Here is a 15,736-nt window from a genome sequence, read left to right on the forward strand (position 1 = left end):
GGGTGCCACAGAACCCTGGTTGAGGAACCCTGTTCTAAACTAATTGTGGCTTCTTCAACTAACCATGTTTAAGGAAATTGTGGTGTTGCACAACGTGTGACCTAACCAAGCTAACTTTCATTTTATCAAGCAACAAAAGAGGATGTGAGAGGGCTGAAAATATTCTGACATCTGGTTGTAACAGGAAAAGCAACCAAATTCTCTGTCTTACTTGTAAAATAGCAACTCCTCCTTCAAAAAATATTTTTACCTGACCTGTTTTTGATTCCATTTAAAATCTGGAATAAGAACAAAACCGTTGATGGGATCTGGATTTTCATAGATAATTCGATCAGCCTCAGCCTTCTTCTCCAAGATGTTGTATACCCACTAGAACAGATAAATTGTTTAAAATCAGACTAACATCATCCAATGCATATCTCCAACCCAGGCTGTTATTTTATTTTGTTCTTTGCTCACAGAAATTTCATTTTGGGTTCTGAAATATAAAGTGTCACTTGGATTCCCCAAAGAACAAAATGATTTGCAAGCTACAGTTCATTGACCTGAAAACAATCAAATATTGTGTGTCAGGGCTGAGGTCAATCTTGAAGGGGCAATGGAATTATTTTCGTCTTCATCCCCACTGCATTCCTAGCCAGATGATTTACAAGATGTGTTTTCTTTTTTTTTTCCAGAGTGGAACATATCCTGCCACTTCTGAAAGCAAAATACTCAATTTAATCAACACTTAGACCGTTTTTAAATAAAATGGCAACGCTTCCGAAGAACAATTGTGCAACTCCCTCTCCCCCATAAAAACTATAATGGGTTTGCCTTGAAATTGACTGCAGTGAAGCAAAACTGCTTAAAGATAGTTTGGGGAGAAGGGGAAGGAAAAGAAATAATGTATGAAATACTACAGTACAGATTGCAAAGCTCTTTAGGCATGGCACGCCCCCTTATTCTTTGCTAATACCTATATAGAATTCAGTATAGCAAGGCAATAGCACCAACTGGGGAAACTTTAGGCCCAGAACCACCAACTTAATGCCAGGGTGAGTCATGCACTACCAGGTGTACCTTTTAAAAACAATGGGGCTCTCTTGAGCCTTACAAAGTCAGCTTCAAATGGAGTGGCTTATGAGCATCGTAAAATAAATAAATAAAAGGAGGTTGCCTGTTGAGGCTCAGCACAATTCGGACCTCCTGAGGGGCAGCTTCTGACATGAGGAACCCTTGGGAGGAAGAGTTTAGAAATCTAGAATCCCAGAAGCTGCTGTACTTGACCATTTGTAACCAACGTTTCAGTCACCGTGGTTCTTCTATTGAGCAAGTCTTGTGATTTAACAGGGTGGGCAAGATATTTCTGCATGTGTCTGTCCACGTGGAACATACGGAGAAGATATTCCAGTCCCATGACTTAAAATTATAATTTTAAGGGAGAAACGAGGTCCAGTGTTTGAGTAGACTAATGTGCTTTGCACAACAAGTGCCCTTTCTCAAAATCAAATGTCAGTTGGGCTGTATCATGACTAGGGACTAGTTTTGCTGGAGGCAGTATTTTGTTTTAGTTCATTTTATTTTTTAAAAAAGAAGAAATCAAGGCATGTTTGGAGCTTGCAAGGCAGCTCCTGCTGCCAGATACAAGTAAAAGACCAGACTTTTGCAGCTGTAAATAATTACAAACATATCACAATGACACATCTGACAGTACAAAAATACCAAACAGGGCTGCACTCTGTGAACCTCTCCTAAAGCCCTTCTCCGATTCTCACACTTCCAATGAAATGAAATTCTACTCCCCCACCCCAAAGAGAGGATTGCCTAAAAAAGAATTCTGTGCAGCTTAAAAAAAAAAACTCAGATGGTGATCCAACAGAAAATGCACTTTTATTCATCTCACCTGCCTTATTTCAAGTTATATGCAAACCATTAATCATGGTTTCAAACAAACTTGAAGTAGTCCAACTGGAAACATTGGATATTTAAGCTTCTTACATAATAGGTCTAGAGCTACCATTATCTAGGCTCCAAAAATCTGGATGACCAACAGATTTCTGAATCAGTCTGCTGTCATCTGCTGGTAATCTGGATTATTGCATCTCAGATATGGTAGTTAGTGGCAGTTGCTTGTGATGATAATCAGAAATTGACTAAAGGAAACAGAATAGTTTGCTCTAACTCCACAGCCTAAGGGAATAGACAAGTCACACCTAAAGGTGTATAGAGGTGAGAGAAAGCAGAATGTTTTCCCCAGTGATAAATGGCATCTTATTTGAAGGAAAAGTGCAGTATCTTCATATAAGAAGCTCTAAGTGAAGGTGACAGGCCTAGACCTCTTGTACCAAGCAACCAATAATTGCACATTGTTTGTGTCTGAAAAAGCAGTGGGTGGCAGGGTTCTTCTGAAATAGGCTATGAAAGAAACCTGCAGGGTTTGAGTTAGAAAATGTTAGTGGGAGGTGAGGGAAACACAGCAGCAATTGCCAACCACAACCTAACACTAGCTAGAAATCGTTATTTTTTTCTGTAGCTCTTGCTAAACAGATCAAGCCCCCATCAATTACCATGCCACCTAAAATGCAAAGTCCATCAAAAACTCTTGCCCCAGTATTAGCTAATTAAATATAATGTCAAAGTCCTGTGGCATTTCCCAAACAATGATCTCTCGCTTTGTGTGATCAGCCAGGAGAATCAACTCTTTTGTTCCTGTACAACTCAAATGTGTATGTCTTTTCAAAGAGAGGACAGCAAACCACTTGCAAGGGTAAGCGAAGGCCAACTGACCATTGTACCACTGAAGCCTTTGTAATAATGACTTGCCCAGGTTCATACAAAGTAAAAATCATTACTCCCTGGCTGAATCTGTATATTAAAGATCAGTGCAACAAGCAGATTTCCCTCTAGTGAAAATGCCAGATGGTCTTGGGGGCAGAATTTAGGAGAAGAAGGGTGAGTTCTCCATAGTCCTAGAGGACTAATCCCACCTCTCTCCATAAAGCACAAAAGGCAATGTCTTTTTTAAGGTCCTTAGTCCTTCTTCATGTAAAATAAACTCCAGCATTGAAGTCCTGTTTCTTCTTATCCGGGAGTAAGTTTTATCTGGAGTAAATTTATCTGGGAGTAACTTTTGTTCTGTAAACAAAACAGTGCTGCTTCTGTATTTTTTTTTTTTTTGGCCATTCAATCATGTCCAATCCTCTGTGACTGCCTGGACAAATCCCTGCAGTTTTCTTGGCAAGATTTCAGAAGTGGTTTGCCATTGCCTTCTTCCTAGGGCTGAGAGAAAGTGACTGGCCCAAGGTCACCCAGCCGGCTTTCATGCCTAAGGTGGGACTAGAACTCCCAGTCTCCCGGTTTCTAGCCTGATACCTTCACTGCTACACCAAACTGGCTCTCACTTCTGTAACACTGCACTATAAATATGTGTTACTGCTCAAACTCAGCCCTTGTTACTCCTCCTTCCCCCTGCAGTACCTACTTCCTTCTTGGTCCCTATTATACTCTCCCAACTTTCAATCTGTTTTTGAGTGGCATGCCAGGGGCCTCACCTTACAAAATATGTAAGGAGCTAAAACAAAGAAATAGGCCGAGCCAGGACAAAACTTAACTTTAATTTAAGGGAAATTTAAATGAATCATTAATGTTACTCCCAGTCTGACTTTAATATTGTCCTCTTGTATTGCATTATACATTACAAGTCAATGACACCTTCTAGAGTGGCTTTAGGGGCCACACCCAAGCTTTCGAGGACAGCATGCAGCTTGAGGGCCTCATCTCATACATGACTGTTCCAGGGACAGAAATTTGTTTTTGGAGCTGGAAAACGAGCATGGTATTGTCAGAATGAATATGAAAAACCCTCACCCAACTATTTCTCATTCAATATCTGCCAGTGACGTCATAGCTAGGAGAGAGGCCACAGAGGTGACGTCCTGGGAACAAAGCCAAGCTCTCCTGCGTATTGAATGTTGCAAGAAGCAGAATGAAATTACATCCAACGGCAACAACAAACAAAGGCAAACAGCTCGCTAAATCTTGTTCGGCACTAACAATTACTCCTCTGAAAGTCTGAATCGCAAAGCTCTTCTGAAAAGACCAAATCAGGAGAGAAAAAGGCTGTCTGCTACAATCAACGAAGGTCCCCTTTATATTCCAGAAGCTGTGCAATTCAAAGAAGTTCGCCACCCCCCATTCCTGGGGTTGAAATTCCAGTTTCCGAGTCTTAAACAAGAGTTACCCAATTCTCTTATTAAATAAATATTTTTGATATCGTCCTGGGATACAGGTAGAGCTAACAGATCTGGGCTGGCAAAAATCTGGATGACGAAACTGACTGTCTTTTCTGCCATTTAGCGGTTGTCTGGATTTCTGCAGCCCAGGTTAGATAGCATTAGGTCCTGGGGAAAACTTTCAGGAAGGAAGAATCTTCAGGATCCCCCAAGATCTTGGCAATACCCACATTACCTCTTTGGACCTAAGCCACATTCTTTCTGAGGGCATATTCATAACAAGAAATTACATTCCATACCTGAATGCTGAAACTCTGTGATTCTATGAAAGGCAGAGTGACGTTCTTGTAATCCTCCCCAGTCTCCCGGATGAGATACACTGCCCGACACAAGTATTTTTGAAGGTGTTTTTCAGTCGCTGGGTACACCACGGTAGTTTTTATCTCTGGAATTGCAAGCAGAACGTCGTTATCAGAGAAAATAGAGTCTAAACCTATCCTTTCCCTGTCTTTTGAGGATTTCCAGGAACTGCTCAGAGGGTATTCACTGTACATATCAAGGGGATAAAGTGGATCCCACCTAAACTCGCCTCTCATCAGGTTTCATGCTCACAAAGGGCACAACAAATTATTACGCAGATCACGCAACGCGCAGGAAAAAGCAAGAAAACAATGCACGCACACACACACCCCACAAACACACAAAAGTCTTTCGGATGGAATAACAGGATAATATCCCAATGTCTTTGGTCAATAGCACAGCAGAGGAATAACAGCCACAGCCATGGAAAGTCCAAGGCAATCAGTGTCTTCCAGGGCAAGTGTATGTCTCTCTCTGTCGGTATATGCACATATACATGTTAAACAGTAATTAGGGAAGCACAGATACAAGCATAGAAGGCAGCAATGGGGGCTGTCTGGTGGGAAAGCAGGTGTGAAACCAGCAGTTGACTGTAAAAACATGATATCCAAAAGAAAGTTTTCTCCACCCCAGAGGCCAAAGAATACTAGCCATTCAAAACAATTTTTGCAAATGGTCCTAAGAAAAATATGGGTGGGAAGGGAACAACCCCATCACCACATTTAGCCGTTTATTTTTCAGGGGCAATTAACAAAAGAGAACAAGGTCCAGAATTACAAATGGCTTCCAAGGACTGAGCATTCAAGTACAAGTTTAAAAAGTCTACCCATAGGATGCCAAATAAAGTCCCTAACAGCAACCAGAGAAGTTGGAGATCATTTACGCAGGTGTTGAGGCTGGATTTACAAAGGCTTCCACTTTTGTTTTGTTTCTGCTGGAATCGTTCCTGTAGCCAAGTTTTCCTGGTGGAGGCCCACAACCAGCACTGCAGAAGCAAACTGCCTTTTGTAATGGAAGGAGATTAACTACATACACAGCAGACTGGCTTGGTACGCCAGGGAAAAGGAAATTGTTGCCATATTGCAAAGCAAGCTTAAAATAAGATAGTTCGCAGTGACCCTGCAATGGGTTTCACAGATGGATGGTACACACTAAATCAATCCTGCTGTCAAGAAAAGAAACACAGATTTGCCTGCATTATTCAATCACTCCCAAATGACGCCACTGTTGGTCTAATCTTGTTGCTTTATAACTTTCTGAGAATCTTCCACTCTTATTTTTGTAATGACCAAGATTTTTTTCCCCCTAAGTTTAGGGCCAAGCATGAAATGAAATTGAGCATCATTAGATGATTAAAGCCACTTATCGGTTAAAGGCATTTCTTCCAACAAACCAAATATGCATTGTTACATGTAAACATTTTGATTCCCACTCAAGAGACGCAATGCAGAAGAAAGCAAAGGAATATGGTTGGGTTTTTTGTTAGAAACCTGTGGGGGAAAGATGACTAGTTCTGGCATTTCCCAGATGGCGAAGAAACATTTGACAATTAACTTCTTTCTTCAGCCTTCAGTGCCAAACAGGGAATTTAGTTGAGTTTAACGCTGCACAATCAGTTAACAAATTTTATTTGAAGCTGGCTACTGGATGGAATATTGCCGTCACCTGAAGCTGGTTACAACTACAACAGAAACGCCAAGCATGGAATAGCTCAGTTATGAAAGTCAAAACCACAGCATTTTTTTAAAATCTCCTGCTTGCACCCTCTCTCTATATATATGTGGAAACACTTCTCTTTTACTCTATTTTCTGCCCTTATCCCCTATTTCTCCTTGCTCTATTACCTTGGCTTAGCTTCCAAACCTCCTACTCAGAGTTAAGTGAAAAGTCATCCTTGCACATCCTTTGGTGATTGCTACAGTAAATCACACGCACATAGGCCTGAACCTTCTTTTTACTGCACATAAACAGCAGGAACACTGGAAAGAGAAGCACACTGGCTGGGATCACACGTTGCACTAAGCCATACAATGCCATGTTCAATTCTGGCTCAGCATGTTGTGTGAACTTAACTGAGCTTCACTCCAGAAGGTTACGCAAACCACAACTACTGTTAGTGACTTCTACTGCAATGCAGAAATGCATCCATTCAGCTCTCCAAAATGAAAATAGTAAAACTTCCAGAAGGGCCTGACTTAGCATGTCAGGAACCCCAAACATGCAGGATACTTCATGTAAAAGAGACCCAGCAAGTAGACAGGAGAGCTTTTAACCCTATTTTTCACTTCATCCCATTTCTATTCTCTTGTTCTGGGAAGGATCATAAACATGAGGTTCCCAAGCAGTCTTCCATAGCCAGATTCTTCAGTGATTAACTCTTTAACAAATGTTGCAACACATTTGCATTTTAAGATTTTGCCCTTCATCAGTGAAGACTAGGATCTCAAGCCTAATACTCAGGATCCCGCATAGACCTAGTCACTTACGCTTTCTCACTCTCAACTTCACATACAATATATAGCTTTTATGATGTTCATTTACTTCTGGATGCAATTAAGATTTGCCACCTACCTCTTCCCTTGCAATTTATTCTAACTTTCTCCCCCCCAAATAGCTTGTTCTTTAATTTAATGGACTTCAGAGGGTTGCCTGATGCTTAATGAAACACAGCTAATATTCCCGGCTCACAAACTACCAGGCTTACTCAACTCAATCCCTGCATAAATCACTGGATGTCTTAACTTCCACAGCTGTATGCTATTAGAATCCAATGGAGGCTGAAACCACAACGGCACATCTAAGACAAAAGTTCTGCTGACTGTGAAAAAAATGGAAGCAAGCAAGTCAAGCCGTTCCTTGACACACTACAACTGTGCTCACACAATGTGCAACGGCATGCTTAACCCTGGTTTATACTATCAACCAAAGCTGGCTGGCTTCATAAACCATGTTTATGTTCACTAAACATAAACCATGGTTTAAAAAACCACATTGGCTGGGTTTGTATAACACACTAAGCCAGAACCACAAAAACCACATTATGGTTTGGTATACCATGTAAAGTCAGCCAATCTGAGTTTCCAAACTGCTACAAGGAAGGCTACAGCTAATCGCAATGGTAGAAGTAGTAATAACATTATATATAGTCATTAGATCCCTGGACGTCTCTGGAGGGATCTGTTTACCATCATGGGAAACAGAGCACAGCACTTGAAGGGGTGCTGGGATACATTCAGCAGACTCCCACCTATCTCGTAGGCACTGGAAGACTATTTCTCCTTTCTTTAAGTTGGGTCTGTACATTTGCTAACCCATGATTTGTTTAGCCAGTTTTTGCTGAATAAGGAACAACTGCCTGGCTCAGTATGTTGGGTAAGAACCCAGCTACTATGGTTTATGAGTTAGTGGTGAGTATGAATCCAGATACTATAGCTTGTTCAACAAATGATAGCTAGAATACAACCTAGTTTAGCATTATGTGTACAGTTTTTAACCAGATTATTCACTGCCTAACCAAGAGATCTTTCCCAGCCTTTTCCCGTATCCCTGTACCAAAGGTCTATATTATTATAGTCAGATCACCGAAGACAAATGGTGTGGCTAAACCTATCTAGTAAGGTTTAGCAGAAGACAGATTCCAATTCGAATTAAGTCCCTCTTGGGGCTTTCAACTGATATATGTCTCATGAAGGGCCCACTTTCAACGAGAAGCAGAAAAACAGAAGACTCAGACTGCTTCTCCCTTCGATTGTGGCGCAGTCCCATTAAACAGCACACAATTTTGTCTAAAGAGGAAAGGTATAAAATGGTATGCTGAAGCAAGAAGGCAAGTTGCTCCATTTCAGTAAACAGCATTTTTAGATTGCGGGGATTGTTTTGAAATAAAATTAACTCTTCAGGACAAATCATTTGAGGAAAGCATTTACATTAGGACTTAATGACTCCATGGGAAAAAACCTCATGACAACAGTTTGCAGTCCAAGCACTGAAAGGCAAGAGAACAGAATAACGTGTCTCTTCACCAGCAAACTTCTCCCTCTCTTTCACTATGTCTATATAAACAGTGTGTAATATATATAATGGAATGTACGTACAAATATAAGCCAACTGATTGCTACCGAGTCTAGGTTCCTGTGCTATCAGAACTTGCATCAAATTATTTTCCTGTAGATCAAGTACAACTCATCATCCCCCCCCAGATAATAATCGGCTAAAGTTCAGGACACCATTCATCTTTGCAAGGACATAAGCCATTAACCCTTTGGAATCGAGTTACACGGTAAGGTGGTGCATTTGACTCCTCAAAGACGTGGGCTCAGAAGCCACCCCTATTTCAGGAAGAAGGGAAGAGATGCCAACTGATACCAGAAACCTTCTCAGCAGCAAACCCTTTTCTTTACGCTTCTCCAGCATTTTCCCCTACATTCGGCAATGCAGTTCAAGATGTGCATCTGCCATACTAAGAATATAAAAGAATTTATTTTGAAATGCAATTTATTTTGAATATACAGGCACACACAGAACACGCCCAATGATTCTGAGTGATTCTGAGTGCCTCACTTGTGCACATGCTCATGACACGCCTGTGGTCCTGTTCATTGCCACTCTGGAGTAATTTGTTACCAAAAGCACAAGGCCCTTCACTGGAGTTCGGCAAGATGAAGGTAACCACGCGGGAATCAAAGGAACAGCCGCTACTGCAAATCAGTGGAGGTCCCCAGAACATGGAGAATATTTGCAGTGAGTTTACAGTAGGTTCTATTAAATTTAAGATTAACATTCTTGGCATGTACCATCCATGGACAGGGGATGTAGGCTTTTTCCCTTGGAGCCTGATTGTTCTGACCTCAAGAATAATAAGCAACCTAAAACATTAATCCAACAAGGAAACCGGAAGAGAGTGCAAAGGAAATCATTTTAAGCTCTTTAAAGCTGATGATCCATTATTGTCCACAATTGATGGGGACTCCAATTGAGAAAACAGCAGCCTGGAGATTACATTTGTGCTACAAGACCCAGGGGGAAGCTATAAAACTATATATAAACAACAAGTCCTCTGATTCATTTTTAAAATAGACCCTGGAACGTGTCTATTCATTCTGGAAAGGAAAAAGAAATGGAACATTTCTAAACAGCTTTTGACTCTTATAAAACTTACACGCTGAGATAATCCCAGTTTAAAATTGCAGGGTTTTTTTTTATTAAATTCATGGGTTACAGGACTATTAATATTTTGGATGAGTTTATTGCCAACCACACTCTCAAACAATTCACAGTATGGTCAAAGAAATGTATATTGTCTAAAACTAAAGAATTCAATTAAAACATTCAATTAAAGCACCTTTTGATTTCACAATTTAGTCCAGGTGCATTAGCGTTATCTAAAACTTCTGAATTGTTATATGCACTGAAAGGTGTTTTTGATGATTCCACATCTCCAGTACTTTTTAAAATACTTTACACCATTAAGGAGTATTACTAAGGCATATTAATATTATTTGCATGAATTTAAGAATAAAGACTGGGATTATCTCATATTAGCAAATCAATGATTAAGATTTTAAAGAACATTTGAGCATGTTTCTTACGATTTTAAGATGAGAGTAATTTAACACAAGATTTTTTTTAATGTTTATTCGACACCTCAAGAATGTTCAGAAAATGTTATGCTGGGAGAGTAAAATGATGAAGGAACACATCCATATATGATATGGGCTTCTCCCACTATTGTAATGTTCAGAGAAGTCAATGTGATGTGAATTATATAAAAGAAACTTGGAACTGATCAATAGGAGGAGAATTTCAGATTTATCGAGCATATGGTATAGCAAAGAAGATTATCGAGTTAGGACAGAAAGATGATGCCACTCCAGACTCACAATCCTGGACTGATGACATATGTTTATTCTCTACTTATAAACTAGCTCCCTATCAACATAGTGGGAAGACTGATCAATATTATTTTATACAGTCCTGATGCAAGGCTGTGCTTAAGAGTTGAGTTTTTTAAAATACGAATTGTGTTTTTGCTTTGCTGGCTAGTGGATTTTTAAAAATCTTTCTAGTCCCCCCCCCTCTTTCTGCATATTAAAGCAATAAAAATAAAACAGTGATTTTTTTCCAAGTATTGAGCTTACCTGTTAATTCATATTCACCGCTATTTTGCAACTGGGACACAAATGGACATAATTGTTGCAGGTATCCCTCTGAGATGATGATCAGATGTAGAGTTCATCTCTTGCATTCCTGCTTTAAGGGAAGAGGGAATGCAAGAGATGAACTCTACGTCTGATCAACATCTTATTATTTTCTAACCACATTTTTGCTCACCTGATATGAGACCCACTAAGTAGACCAGACCAGGAAATCAACTCCACAGGAAGGCTAAAACTACTTTTATTGAGATTGGCTATAACAGAACCTTGTAAGTCCAATCATGCTGTACCTCGTCCCCTTCTTATTCTCCAGTGAATCTGGGACACACCTTCTCGAGCCACTTCCAAACATTTATCTGGATGTTCGGGACTTAAAAAAAAAAGTTTTACCCCTTGTCGCCTTGACAACAGAGCTTGCATATCTCCATCAAGATCATCTTCCTTTCTCTCTATACCTGCCCTGCAGTTTACTTAGGTGGCACCACACAAAAGATGTGTCAGGCGTGAGATTGCAAGACAGTGAAGGTCTTTGGATGTGTTGGGGATAATGTCAGTTGTACCCCGACACATTGTGAGGAGATTAGGTTGAAAAAGGCTGCTCTAAACCCTATATAAAGTTTGTTATCCGTCTTCCCCTTGTCTCCTTGGACAACATAACCAAGACCAGGAAAAATTTGGAACTAAACATGAAAAAAAAAAAAAATCTGGAGGAGTCCAATGTAATAACAACATGTAGAAGTATGTCCATAACGGCTTGTCAACATAAATAATAATTTGTATCAAAACCAGAATTTCATGGTTACCACCCACCCCAGCTCTAAGTTAGCCTGAAAAGGCAATGCTTTTTAATACTGTGCCAACACCCAGTTTAATGAAATTCACAGGAAAGCTCGGGTAGAATAAAATACCATAAACCACAGAGACAGTCTGGTCCAGTTCCCACCATCCATATGAGCAAAGAAGAGAGTCCCCCAGACTTTAGTCAAAGATCCTTTTAGATGAAGTCAGAGTGAAAGACAAGAGTGGACTCTTGCTAACTGCAGAACAGTTCTTGCTAAATATGCAAAGTCCAAGATGGGATCAGTGGGGAAGAATCATTACAACCATTAGAAAAATTAGGAGGACAGAAATAAGTGTCCCACATCCTGGAAAAGTCTCTGCTCTTGCTTTAAGGAGCGAGAGTGGTTAGAGGACAGAAGAAAAGCAAGATGGTTTCCCAGTGTGTCTTCCCAATCCATCCACTCACTCCTCTCCCACACATTTAGCAAGTTTCACTAGCCATGTTCACATGACATGCTCAGCAAGCACTACCTCGCAAGGCAGCTGACACCAGTGTAATTGCAAACAGTCACTAAATGAGGCAGTTGCTAAACGAGGACTACCTGTACACTGGAGAGGCAGATAGGCCTCATGTAGATAGATACCTACCCCAATAGCTGCTAGGGTGAGCTTGCTTCTATAACTCCCTTCCTCAATTGTTTATTTCCCAAAGGGAAATTGGCAGTAAAGAGACTGCCATTTCTGGGCAGTAGAGGTTACAGATCCAGGTTGCTTGATGTATATCAGGGAGTGAGCTGGAACAAGAATTGTGCCCAACGGTATGGGAGTATCACATGCAGCAAAAGGCAGGCAGATTTGTTTATTTGACTGTGGTTTTTCTAAGAGTTATCATCAGCAACCCCAAAATGCCCCAAGATCACTAGTTTACAAGCATGACTCAGTGAGTAGAAGGCAAGGGAGAAAGGGAAGATGTTTTAACAGGGCCTGTGTTCAGACAGGAATGTCGCTTGTGAGCCACACAGTCAGCCAAACCAAACCACAACAGACCAGTTACAGAAAAGACAGACTTCACTAATCATGGCCAAGACTTTTGGCACACTGGTATTTCCTGGCTAAGATTATGAAACCTGAAGCCCAACATATCAGGTAGGTACCAGGAAGACTGTCTTCATATGGCAATAGATTAAAAAAAAAAACACTATTTAAAAGAAATCACCATGTATCACCATGTTTGAATTACCGCTTATATATTTCTAGAGAGCTTGAATGTTTAAGAAAAATAGCTAGGCAACCTGGTTCTCCATGACCGGGCATTCAGGAAACAAGTCTGGAGATATGTTGAGTTTTCAAATGATGCCTAATTTATACTCCAAGTCTGCAGTCAGGGATTTTGTTAGGATAATGATTGTAGGTGGATGGGATTCCATGAGGCTAACAAAACAGACTTGAGCCATTCTGACTGTTTGACAGCTTAAATCCATTAAGTACATCTAAAGTTAGGAACAGATCATTCATCGCGACAACTGAATATAGAGTTCCATCCCAATTTTCTGCATGACAAAAAATATGGAACCTACGTTGATTCTGGAATAGTGCAGAGCTCATTTTGCCTACATGGAAAGGAAACGTGCCATCACTGACACCCTCAACACATTAGCATTCATCAGAATCAACCTGTGAAGAAAATCAGACAAGGAAATAGGAATAGACACAGGATTATCCAATGAATTTCATGGCTGAGTAAAGCTTTGGACAAAACATCCACAAACCTTTTATCTAGCTCTTCTCTCCCAATTCACTTCCAGCTGTGTGGAGTTACAACTGCCATCATGCCAGCCAGTGGCCATATTAGCTGGGCATGATGGCAGTTGGAGTCCCACATATCTGGGGAGACCAGTTTGTCTATCCTGGCTTACATATATTTTCAGCCTGAAGGTGGGGGTGGTGAGGGCACGGTGATAAGATACAGGGTTCTATCCTCCTAAATTGAGAAAATAGGTTTAATGACAAGCAGCCTAGAATGATCAATGTGTTGTGGTTGCTGCTAATTATATGATATCTTACCCTTCTACCCAGAAGGCACACAAAATAGCTTAATTCATCTTCCTTCCTCAAAATCATTTGCAATCTTCTGCATAGAGAAGGGAACTCACAAAGTGATTTAGTTTTGCTAAGTGCCGGTTTTCAGACCTGCAGGCAATACTCCTGCCTGCATTTTTTGGAAATTACAGAGGGAGACCAGATGGCTGGCAGGGAAGGCCAAGGAAGGCTAAATCCGTACACGTGCTAACCTGACGTTAAATTGAAAGTGCTAATAACAATGGTCAGTAATTGTCATGTTCACCGTTTCAATGTGCTTGGTACATCGTAACGTTTCGCATGTCATTAGCTTGATCCGTGTTTGATCTCCGCAGGGAGGACAATTCCTGTTCTGTGAGTTCTTATCTGTTGGCTGCTGGCTTGGAATGTATTTGGGTTATCTCATGTATTCAAGGTTGCTTTCCCAGGCTGGGTGGAAGACGGTTACCAGCATCTGGGAGGGGGGTGATGGCTTTGGCTGGTAGGGGGGAGGGATTACGTTTGCAGCCGAGGGTTTTTAGTTTGTATTTGGCGCGCTTTCTGTCATTCTCAGCTTTCTCTGTATTTGCCTTAGTTTCCCTAATAAATCAGATTTCATTTAGCAACCTCTTGTGAGTCTGAGTGTTTGGGATAGGCAACCATTACAGTAATACAGCATTATGTTTCTCTGAGCTTACAGAAATACGTCTCATATAAACTTTACGTCTGTGATAATGTAAATGGAGAACAAGCTGCAGCTGTACAGCAGCTGATGGCAAATAGAAGGCAAAGGCATTTGCATGTACATGTCTAGGGCTAAACTGCAAATGTTAGCTTTTAAGCAGTATAAATAAGATTTGCATGAGTGACTACTCTATACTGTCACTGGAATTTCATACCTTAGAACATTTCCTGAACGATTAGTTAATTTTAAAACAAACATTCAATCCTTAGGTAAACCTTATGTGAAGATTCTTGGGAAAACTTTCAGAAATAAAAATAAAGTTGGGTGAGTGGATAGAATCTACACAGTTCACTATAGCTCTTGATGTCCACATGTGATTATCAGAAGCAGGATTAATTATGCAAAATAGAAGAAAAAACAGGCCCATTTCCTTAATTTGCAAAACATGCATAGATCACGGAAATGAGCAGGTGAAGTTGCAGAATTACATTTAGCCTAGAGAAAGTTAGCAAAGCTTTCAAACTGTACTTAGTACAAATAGCCCTGATTACAACAATTTGGCTTATTAGACAAAGAACATGACATCCTGATGTTTGGGTGATCCAAACATCTTCCTCTGAAGGTAAAAATGCAGTCTTGGGTGTCCCCTACACAGTTTTGGAGATGTGTGAGAGCAAATACCATGTGGTTCTATCCTGCATCCTGCTCTTGCTTACCATTGCCACCATAAATCCTCTTGGCACATTATAAAAATGGTGGATCTACTTGTTGCAAACTGTAATTCTAGCTGGAGGGCCCTGAATCATACTGAATAATAGAGGTTTCTTTGGCAGGGGTGGCAACAGGGAAGGGGAAAGAAAAACAGCAACAGTTGGTGAAGAAAGGAAATGAGCTGGATAACAGCTTAAGGGAAGATTGGGCCTTTGTTGAAAGCATCTGACATACGACTTAGGTAACTGTTCCTACCCAACACCCAGCCAAAGATAATGTCTGAAGTTCCAAAAAGGCTTGTCGTACCACGTCTGATCTTTCCAGCTGGCGATGGCGGCCAACTCTTAGTATTTCAGAATCTACTGCCAAAAGCATTGCTTTGGCAACCCACCAAAAATGGTTGAATTGTACCAAAATCTCCAAGACTACCACCTTCTTACACTCACTACCCCATACATGGCTTAAAGTAGAGCTACTCATAATTTTACTGGAGGCAGACTTATTTTCTGAATTAAAACTCAAGGAACATTCCTTCCATCTTAGTTTTATCATAAACGAAAGGGCAAGAACGGTCTACATCTAAGACAACCCCTTCATATTGCCCTTAAGCCCATACTGAGTTCTGGACATGACTTCTGATTGGCAAAACTAGAAGAACTCGGCTGCCGTGTATTTGAATTTTGGTACTTGTGGTTGGAATTGTGTTTATTTGAATATTGTTCGCTGTCCGGAGTCATTTGTTGAGATGGGCAGCCAAACAAAATGAATGAATG

The 15,736-nt window shown here is 40.6% G+C and overlaps 2 protein-coding genes across 3 annotated transcripts in view; both read right to left on the reverse strand.

Moving 5' to 3' along the window:
- Positions 1–15,736, reverse strand: part of FAM118B (family with sequence similarity 118 member B) — a 257,749-nt gene that overhangs the window by 173,073 nt on the left and 68,940 nt on the right. The window lies entirely within an intron of this gene.
- DCPS (decapping enzyme, scavenger) overlaps positions 1–15,736 on the reverse strand; it is a 43,380-nt gene that overhangs the window by 13,400 nt on the left and 14,244 nt on the right. For both annotated transcript variants that reach the window (XM_063311081.1, XM_063311082.1), the window contains exons 3-4: positions 4,514–4,659; positions 256–369 (exon numbers count right to left, since the gene is read on the reverse strand). In XM_063311081.1, coding sequence (XP_063167151.1) covers positions 256–369; positions 4,514–4,659 — 260 coding nt within the window. The remainder of the gene's footprint in view (positions 1–255; positions 370–4,513; positions 4,660–15,736) is intronic.

Source organism: Candoia aspera, chromosome 9, assembly GCF_035149785.1.
Source record: "Candoia aspera isolate rCanAsp1 chromosome 9, rCanAsp1.hap2, whole genome shotgun sequence".
NCBI lineage: Eukaryota > Metazoa > Chordata > Lepidosauria > Squamata > Boidae > Candoia > Candoia aspera.